Source organism: Trichechus manatus, unplaced genomic scaffold (assembly GCF_000243295.1).
Source record: "Trichechus manatus latirostris isolate Lorelei unplaced genomic scaffold, TriManLat1.0 scaffold00149, whole genome shotgun sequence".
Taxonomy (NCBI): Eukaryota; Metazoa; Chordata; class Mammalia; order Sirenia; family Trichechidae; genus Trichechus; species Trichechus manatus.
Window position 1 is genome coordinate 6,677,497 of NW_004444085.1, and position 10,848 is coordinate 6,688,344.

The window sequence follows — 10,848 nt, forward strand, 5'->3', positions numbered from 1 at the left end:
CTACCACCACTCACTGCTCTGACCAGGATCACAACAGAGGGTTCTGGACAGAGCTGGAGAAGGATGTAGAGCATAATTCTAACTCACAAAAAAAAAAAGACCAGATTTACTGGCCTACAGGACACTGGAGAAACTCCGAGTATGGCCCCCAGACACCCTTTTAGCTCAGTGGTGAAGTTACTTCTGAGGTTCACTGTTCTGCCTGGGAGTGGACAGTCACGTAAAACCAAATGAGACTAATGAGGCACAGCAGTCCAGGGACAGGGACTAGAAGGCAGAAAGGGACAGGAAAGCTGGTGATAGGGAACCCAAGGTTGAGTGAGGATATTGTTGATGTGTTGTGAGATTGTTAACCATTGTCATAGGGCAACATTTGTAGTAACTGTTAATTGAGAAACTATTTTGGTCTGTAAGCCTTCATCTTAAGTGAGAATAACAGCACAATTGCAAGAGCGTAGTCAATGTCACTGAACTGTGCATGTAGAAATTTTTGAAATGCTGTATCTTTGGCTATGTGTATTTTCACCAAAAAAAAAAAAGGTTGAGAAGTTAGAGGGTTGATGTGTTGTGGGGTTGTTAATCAATGTCATAAAACAACATGGGTACTACTGTTCCACGAGAAACTATTTGTTCTGTAAGCCTTCACCTGAAGTACAATAAAAAAAAGAAAAATTAAACAAGACCCATACCTCACAGAATGCACAAAAACTAACTGAAAATGGATTAAAGACTTTAAAATCAAAAACAATAAACATCATGGAAGAAAAAATAGGGGTAACTCTAGGAGCCCTAATACATGACATAAATAGAATACAAACCATAAGTAACAAAGCACAAACACCAGAAGAGAGACTAGATAACTGGGAGCTCCTAAAAATCAACACTTAGGCTCATCAAAAGAGTTTACCAAAAGAGTAAAAAGACAACCTACACACTGGGGGAAAAAATTTGGCTACAATGAATCTGATCAGCATTTAATCTCTAAAATCAACAGGATACTGCAAACCTTCAAGAACAAAAAGACAAATAACCCATTTAAAAAATGGGCAAAGGATATGAACAGGCACTTCACCAAAGAAGACATTCAGGTGGCAAACAGACACATGAGGAAATGCTCACGGTCATTAGCCATTAGAGAAATGCAGATCAAAACTACAATGAGATACCATCTCACCCTAACAAGGCTAGCATTAATCCAAAAAATACAAAACAATAAATGCTAGAGAGGTTGTGGAGAGACTGAAACACTTATACACTGTTGGTGGGAATGTAAAATGGTCCAACCACTATGGAAAACAGTTTGGCGCTTTCTTAAAAAGCTAGCAACAGAAGTACCCTATGATCCAGCAATCCCACTCCTTGGAATATATCCTAGAGAAATAAGAGCCATCACACGAATAGATACAGGCACACCCATGTTCCCTGCAGCACTGTTCACAATAGCAGGAAGATGGAAACAACCTAGCTGTCCATCAACGGACGAGTGGATAAACAAATTATGGTATATTCACACAAAGGAATACTACACAATGATAAAGAACAATGATGAAGCCATGAAACATAACATGGAGGAAGCTGGAAGGCATTACGCTGAGTGAATTTAGTTAGTTGTAAAACGACAAATATTGTATAAGACCACTATTATAAGAACTCAAGAAAAGGTTTAAACACAGAAGAAAACATTATTCTTTGATGGTTATGAGGGTGGGGAGGAAGTGAGAGGGATATTCACTAACTAGAGAGTAGATAAGAATTGTCTTAGGTGAAGGGAAGGACAACACACACTACAGGGGAAGTCAGCACAACTGGACTAAACCAAAAGCTAAGAAGTTTCCTGAATACAACCAAACACTTCGAGGGACACATTAGCAGGGGCAGGTGTCTGGGGATCATGGTTTCAGGGGACATCTAGGTCAACTGGCATAACAAAGTTTATGAAGAAAATGTTCTGCATCCCACTTTGGTGAGTGGTATCTGGGGTCTTTAAAGCTAGCAAGTGGCCATCTAAGATGCGTCAATTTGTCCCAACCCACCTGGAGCAAAGGAGGATGAAGAACACCAAAGACACAAGGAAAATATTATCCCAAGACACAGAAAGGTGTTGTGGGGTTGTTAACCAATGTCATAAAACAGCATGTGTGTTACTGTTACATGAGAAACTATCTGTTCTGTAAGCCTTCACCTGAAGTACAATAAAATATTTAAAAAAAAAAAAAAAAAAAAAGACACAGAAAGGGCCACATAAATCAGAGACTTCATCATTCTGAGACCAGAAGAAGTATATGGTTCCTGTCTATCACCAATGACTGCCCTGACAGGGAACACAACAGTGAGTCCTTGAGAGAGCAGAAGACAAGTGGGGTGCAGAACTCAAATTCTAGTAAAAAGACCAGACTTAATGTTTTGACTGAAACTGGAAGGATCCTGAGAGACATGGCCCCCAGACTCTGTTAGCCCAAAACTAAAACCATTCTCAAGGCCAACTCTTCTCAGAAAAATTAGACTGGACTATGGGACATAAAATGATACTCGTGAAAAGTGTGCTTCTTAGCTCAAGTAGATACATGAGATTAAATGGGCAGCTCCTGTCCGGAGGCGAGATGAGAAGGCAGAGAGGGTCAGCAGCTGGTTGAATGGACATGGGAAATCCGGGGTGGAAAGGAGAAGTGTGCTATCACAGTTTACTGAGAGCAATTAGGGTCAGACAACAATGTGTGTATACCATAGAGACAAGGAAAGTGTTAGCCCAAGAGACAGAAAGGGCCACATAAACCAGGGACTTCATCAGCCTGAGACCAGAAGAACTCAATGGTGCCCAGCTACCACAATGACTGCCCTGACAGGGAACACAACAGAGAGTCCCTGATGGAGCAGGAGAAAAGTATGGTGTTGGAACACAAATTCTGGTAAAAAGACTAGACTTAATGGTTTGATTGAGACTGGAGTGACCCCGGAAGACATGGCCCTCAGACTCTGTGTTAGCCCAAAACTAAAACCATTCCCAAGGCCAACTCCTCAAAGATTATACTGGACTATGGGACATAAAACGATACTCATGAAGAGTGTGCTTCTTATCAAGTAGATACATGAGACTAAAGGGGCAGCTCGTGTCCAGAGGCGAGATGAGAAGGCAGAGAGGGTCAGGAGCTGGTTGAATGGACTCAGGAAATCCAGGGTGGAAAGGAGGAGTGTGCTGTCACACTATAGGGAGAGCAACTAGGGTCACATAAGAATGTATGTATAAATTTTTGTAAGAGAGACTAATGTGAATTGTAAACTTTCACTTAAAAAATAACAATAAAAAGTGTATAAATTTTTCTATGAGAAACTAACTTGAATTGTAAACTTTCACTTAAAGCACAATAAAATATATATATATGTATCTTTTTCCCCCCAGATATACCATAGTTATTCACATGTTCAGAAAATTATTCTGGCACATTGCAGGATCTCCATAAATGTTAAAGAACTGAACCAAAATGAGTTGCATTGGCATTTTGTACCCAACTCAATGCTGATCCTATACAACACGCAACCAATTCAAAAGCTAAAATGTGACTGTCAAATACCTTTTAAGATCATTTCTAGAATTTTTCAAGCGAAAAGCTTATCATATAGTATGCTCTTCTAGTGAAAAAAAGAACGCAAATTACCTCACTGATAATTTTTTATACTGAGTTCATGTTGAAATGATAATATTTTAGATATATTGAATTAATAAGATATTATTAAAATTAATTTTATGTTTCTTTTTACTTTTTTAAAAGTGACTACAAATTTAATACTACAACTGTGGCTCACATTACATTTCTAGTGAACAATGCTGATATAGAGCTTAGAAAAGAAATTGGGAGATATGAGGAAAACATAGAAAAATCTACATATTTTCATCTAATATTTCCACTTCAAGAAATTTATTGATAAAGAAAAATAGGAGGTAGATCCATATCACTTGAACTGGAGGGACTGCCACAATGAACTGGGAAAAACAATATGCTGCATGGTATGTGTGTGTGTGTTTAAAAAAAAATGCATCCAAAATTGCTAATTATGTATGTCAGTAAATGACTGTAAAAGATTTTGTGAGAAAAATTATACATAAGGCTAACTCTTTTTTCTGTGGTAGGGGGATGATAATAATTAGATAGTAAGTGAGTCAGCCACCCCTTCAAAAAAAATTTAATGAATAAAAGGTGTGTACATCAAAACAACATGTGTCATATGATCTAATTTACATAAAATTATGTGTGTTTGTGTGTATATATATGGAATAAAGAGATACATAAAAATTTGGCACCAAAATATTAAAGATGGTTATCTCACAGTCATGGGGTTTCAGATAATTAACAAAGAAAAATAATTCTTCAGAAATAATTCAGCAGAAGCCAAATTATGCTTGCCACTTTATGTATAATAACAACAGCAACAAAAAAATCTAGAAACAAAAACTAGACACTTTGATAATTTATACCGTAACTCTACACTATATTATTTTATAGTTATTAAATAATCATTCTGAAGACTATTCAATTGTAATTATGAAGATTAGATAGAAAATGAAGACTGGAAAAATGATACATCAGGGAAGAAAGCAGAATACGTTATGATACTCATTATATACAAAAATATACAAAGTAATTTAAAACATGAAAATATGTAAGGACTGGGATTATAAATCTCTATTAGCATCAATAATGTGCTTGACAGAATCTGCTAATGAAGGCATCTAAGCCTGTGCTTTTTTTTGTGGAAGATTTTTAATTATTAATGAAATTACTTATTATAGGTCTCCCTGGTGGCACAGTGGTTAAAAGGTCGGTTGTTAACCAAAAGGTTGGCAGTTTCAATCCACCAGCCACTCCATGGAAACCCTATGGGGTAGTTCTACACTGTCCTACAGGGTAGCTACGAGTCAGAATTGACTTGATGGCAATGGGTTTATTTCTTCATAAGTCAATTTTGTAATTTATGTCTTTCTAGAAATTTGTCACTTTCATTTACGTTGTCTAATTTGTTAGCATAAAATGTTGTTGTTTAATCCATTGCTGAAAGTAGGGTACTGAAGTCTCTATTACTACTGAATTGTCTGTTTCTCTGAATTCAGTCAGTTTTTGCTTTTTTTATTTTGGGGCTCTGTTATTATGTACATATACATTTATAGTTGTTATATCTTTCTGTTGAATTAATGATTTTATCATTATGAAATATCCCTCTTTGTCTCTAGTAACACTTTTTGTCTCAACGTCTATGTTGTCTGATACTAGTATAGCCACCACAGCTCTCTTACAGTTACTATTTGATGGCTTACCTTTTTCCATCTGTTTACTTTCAATCTATTTGGATGTTTTAATATAAAGTGTGTCTCCTGTGTGCCTCCTGGATCACCACTCAAATAAACCATCTTCAATCAAGTCCTTATCTCAGGCTCTGCTTTCAAGAGAAACCCAAACTGAGATACATGGCTAATCCTACCGTATATTGAAATCAATATATCCTCAATGTAAATTACCTTACCTTCCTTCTTGACTCTTTATCTTTTTCATTATTCCTTGCAAAATTCTCTGTATGCCTAGAAAGTAAATATGATAAAAATCAAAACTAAACGAACTATTTTAAAAAACAAAACATCTTATAACTCAGAGACAGTTCTTAACAATATTTTGATATGATCAAGCAAACTTGCAAAGCATGTTTTATCAGAACTATGAATACTAAAAGTCTTCCCAATATTTTTACTATTTCAGCAGTAATTCAAAATAGTAAATATCTTCACTAAAAAAGAGAGGAATCTATGCGTTTAAAAAAAGTTTTTGCGTATGTTTGAATCTATATTCTTACGAGTTCCAGAACATTCCTCCAGTTTTATTAATCAATCCCAAGTACTACTGGTTTAATATAACAATATTTATATTTCCAAAAGGAAAATTTATCTCAATAAATGTTGTATTTTTCTTAACAAATTTTGTATGTTGTTTGGGATCTAAAATAAAGGCTTCTGAACCTTCAAATTTAGTGTCAATTTTCAGAACTTACATTCATACCAATTCAATATAACAAATAATTTAAAAGGAAGAATTGAGTAAAAGCTTCCTTGTGCATTCTAGTAGTTTTGCAATAGAAAATCTAGGAATTTGCACCCCCAGGTTTAAGTGCCAGCTCTACTCAAATTTGTAAAAATTTGGGCAAAGCGTTTAACTTGAGTTTTCCTAATCTACAAAGAAAATTACCATAGGCTTGCTGTACAGAACAAATTAAAATCTAGAATTTATATACAGAACAGAGCTTAAACACAAACTCTTATTTTAATCTGTAATCTTCACAAAAACCCATATAAAATAAGTATTATTGCCACAGCTTTACTGATGAAGAAATAAGCTTTGAGAGGCTACCCAATATCACAACTAAGAGGGGGAAACGAAATTCTAAGCAAGTCTGAGACCAACACCCTTGCTCTCACTATGAATCTACACAGACCTGGTTGCCAAAAGTAAATATTCTTCCATTTGTTGCCACAATTTACAAAGAAAAATATATTTACAAACTTTGGGCGATAGGGAATTTGGTGGTATACCCAGCAAATATATCTTTGAAAAACCAAAAACCAGCTGCTGTCAATTTAATTCTACTCATGGCAACCCCATGTGTGTTAGACTAGAACTGTTCCATAGTGTCTCAATGGCTGATTTTTCAGAAGTAGATAGCCAGGACTTTCTTCTGAGGCACCTCTGGGTGGACTGGAACCTCCAACCTTTTGGATAGCAGCCAAGAGTATCAACCATTTACACCACCATGGGACTCCAATATATCTTTAGCTTATGTGAAGCATATGAATTTGTTCATACCAATAGAAAGCAGTTAAAATGTTCACTTGCAGATGCTTTAATTTTTTAAGCTTTTCATATATTGCAGAGAAGATAACTCTTCTTGCCCCTTATGAGACTCCCAAACAAATTATTCTTCCCAAAGTGAGTCTTGCTTTTCTAATTTTATATGAACAAATATAAAATAGGCAAAATGGGACTAGTAATTTATCACAAGTTTCCAAGCTACCCTAGTATACCTAAAATATAATTTGGAAGGATTATATCCAGAGAATATGAAATGTATCTATGATTTATTCTTACTGACTATAATTGGGCCTAATATGAAAAAATAATTTTCAAAGCATTCTATGAGAACTGTGTTATACATAATATTCAACCAAAAATTTTGTATTCCTTACTGGCTGCTAGTTCCATCTCTTTTTGAACTTGAACCTCGACTTCTGTGATCACCATTCTATCAAACAAAAAAATTCCATAACCATTAATTAGTATATCATAATGAATTAATCATAATTAGTAACCTCTGTAAAACGTTCAAAATTTAACAACAGTACTTACACTACAAGTACCTTTTAAAATAACTATTTTTACTAGATACTTTTAGTAAATTAGATAATTAATGTAAAGGAGATAAATAAAGGTATACTAAAAAGGATGATTACGTATTACTTTAGTAAGTAAAAGAAATTTATAATCATCAATTTCACATAAATAACACATTATTTACAGAAAAATCTATTTCCTTACATTGTTTAAAATTATAAATGTTCACATATCAATGCCCCTGTAGAAAAAAACATTTTAAACACTCTTCTCTTGAATTAAGCAAATCTAAAAAATAAATTTAAACTACTAAATTTTAAATGAATTTTTTAGGTGGATTGTTTGAAAAGAGAGACAACATGAGGTAAGCAGTGCATGTGAGGCTGTTCACTGATCAGATGAAAGACACCAGAGAGAGTAACGAGGAAAAAGTATGTTTAACTATGATAGAGACAGTTTACATAAGGCCTTGAAATCGAAGACCTTGGAACTGATCCCTAAGAAATGCAGAGTAGGATGGCAGGATAAAACCATCAGCTAAGAAAGACCAGTCTAGAGGGCAATATGCTCTACTTCTAAGAAATTTTTCTTAGAAAACAAAGACATGTATTAAGACTTTTATTCTGTTCATCACAAACATTCAGTGACTTGTTAAATAAATAAAGTTATAACCACATCAGAATACCAGATAGCTATTGAATAGTCTGGTATTAAAAAACATTTCCCAAAATAAAGAGGAAATACCAACATGATTCTAATTGTGTGTAATTACATGTTTAGCAGAAAGAATAATCTAGCATTCAGAAAATAGACTGAAAAGGAAAAAGAATGAAATCAGTAGTGCTGGGTAGGAAAAAAATATGATTTAATGGCTAATTAGTTATAAGAAAAAAGAAAAATCAATCAAGATAACGGTAAGATTTTAAACCTGGGTGATGGAGAGATAGCAAGAGTGAAGGGAAGAAGAGGAGGCATGCATTGAAGGGGCTTCACACATGGTAACACTGGCTGGACATGCTGGATTTGAGGATCCATGTGTGCATGCCCAGTTATGACCAGAAATTATATAGTGCTTTTACCTCCATTACCTTAATTCCTACAACATTCAGGGAGGCAGGTAACATCGTTAATCTCCAAACAGCTAGTATATGGCAGAGCTAGAACATCAACTCAGCACTTAGGAGTTCAACTCCGTGGTCTTGCCACTACATCACACTGCCCCTTAGCATTCAATTTCTGGTTAAAAACGTCTGCGGACAGAGTTCCGGCAAAATGGTGCGCTAGGCAGAATCACCACACCATCCCTCCACAACAAAGATCCGAAAAACTAAGCTGAACAGACAATACAACAATCCTGAAACCCTAAAATATCAAACGAAGAGATAAAGAACTCAGCCAAGCACCAAATGGAGTGAGAAAACTGACAGAGAACGGAGAGCGAGGAGAGATTCATGCACAGGTTCCCTACCAGCTACCACAGCGTGGATCCGCCATCTTGGACTCCTATCGGAGACCAGCAAACAGCGGGTACAAGAAAGCTGCCTCACAGAGCTTCCAGCGGGAGACAAAACAACCGGTAATTGGTGATATACGCTTTCCCACTCGCCACCCTTCTTCACCCCCCCTCAGCCTCCTCTGCTTCCCGTGGCCACAATCTCTTGTCCGGAAAACAGCAGCTGCTTGGATTCCACACACCCGAATGGGTGGCTCTCTAAGTGCCATTTGTTGGCTGCTGGTGTTGCTTTTTTTCCGCTTCTTTTTATTTCTTCCTTGTCTCTCCCCACCTCCCCCTCCTTTCGCTCGAGTAACTTGCTGCGTGCGCCATCTTTGCTTCTTCCTGAGGAGCTGCAGAGCTCCAGTAATTTCTGATACCCGCTTTCCCACTCTCTACTCTTCTTCACCCACACTCGGCCCCCTCTGCTTCCCACGGACACAGTCTCTTGTCCAGAAACACCTGCCTGCACTAGCTGGCTCTCTGAGTGCCATTTGTTGGCTACTAGTGTGCCTTTTTTTTTTTTCTGCTTCTTCTGATTTCTTACTTGCCTCTCGCCACCTCTCCCTCCCTTCACTCAAGTACCTGGCTCCGTGCACCATCTTTGCTTCTTCCTGAGGGGCTGCAGAGCTCCGTTCGAGTGTGGAGCTGCTTCCCGGTTTGGGCTGCCGCACTGGTGGGATCCTGGGGCTTTTCTTCATTTGTTTGTTTTGAATTGTTTGTTTTCCTTTCCTTTTTTGAGTTGGGAGCCCTTTCTGGCCAGGCTGAGCTGTGTGCCAGGGATACGCACCTTTGGCTTCCACAGACATGCAGAGGGATCCCTGAGAGCATTTCTTTTTACGTTGGTTTTTTTTTTTTCTATTTCTTTGGGGGCCATTCTTATATTTTTTTTTTAATTTGCTTTGTTTTCTTTTTCCTCTTTTCCCCTTTTTGTCTTTCTTCATTGCTCAGTTTCTCGTCTCTCTATATCTTCCTTCTCTTTCTGTTCCCTGAATATCTGGTGTTGTATACCTCTACGCCTTCTAGCCAGGCTGTACTGCAACACCTGAGAGCGACTTCCCCAGACCTCATAGCTGCATCGCTGGGATCCTTGGGAACTTTGGGGTTCTTTAACCTTTCTGATTCTTATTTATTCATTCTTTTCCTTTCTTCCTCTTCCCATTTCTTTTTTTCTCCATTTCATAGTCTCTCATCTCACCACTCCAACGGCAAGCTCCCCTAGCATTCTTTTTTGTTTGTTTGTATGTTTTTGGCTCCTGTTTCTCTCTCCTCTTTCCCATATCCATCTTAGCTCCACACATAACAATCTCCCTGCTGCATCCTGCCTACCTGCACTGTGCGCTTGACATCACACCACCAAGCAGCACAGGAATGGCCTACTGGGACCTGCCCTGCACTGATTACCAACCCGCTCTTGTGGCTGTAGTAGGTGCCACAAACAACCCGTCCCAGTAACTCCTCTTCAGCTAGACCTGCCCTGCCATACCATATCTGAGTGACTGACCCTACCAATTGAAGAAGGAGGCAAAAAGTATTGTGCCCACAGATGAGCAAACAACAAAGAACACACAGTCTGCCTGCTCAGACACAGTCACAGCTTTTTTTAAAAAAAAGGGATGAAACAAACAAATCTACAATCAAGAAACGAGATAAATAACTACTGAATGCCCCGAAGACAGCAGACAATATCAAAACATTTACAAAACAGGAAAGGATGGTTCCAGTAGGTGTCCAAAATAAAACACCAGATGACTTTCCAGTGGAACAAAATGCACTAGAACTACCTGATAGGGAATTCAAATCTCTAATACTCAGAATTCTCCAAGAGCTGAGGCAAAAGCTGACAAACAAGAGGAAAAAACTAGCCAAATTCATGGAAATCACAGAAAAAAATTGGAAGTATTCACGAAAATAATGCAGGAACAAAATGCCAAAATAAATTCACAACTAGAAATTATACAAAGACAACAATTAGAAATCCAAAAGATA

At 37.3% G+C, this 10,848-nt stretch overlaps 1 protein-coding gene across 1 annotated transcript in view; it reads right to left on the reverse strand.

The window, feature by feature from the left end:
• The window catches only part of DYNC2I1 (dynein 2 intermediate chain 1), a 184,579-nt gene that overhangs the window by 126,658 nt on the left and 47,073 nt on the right, over positions 1 to 10,848 (reverse strand). The window contains exons 6-7 of the mRNA XM_004385889.2: positions 7,223 to 7,278; positions 5,515 to 5,569 (exon numbers count right to left, since the gene is read on the reverse strand). Coding sequence (XP_004385946.1) covers positions 5,515 to 5,569; positions 7,223 to 7,278 — 111 coding nt within the window. The remainder of the gene's footprint in view (positions 1 to 5,514; positions 5,570 to 7,222; positions 7,279 to 10,848) is intronic.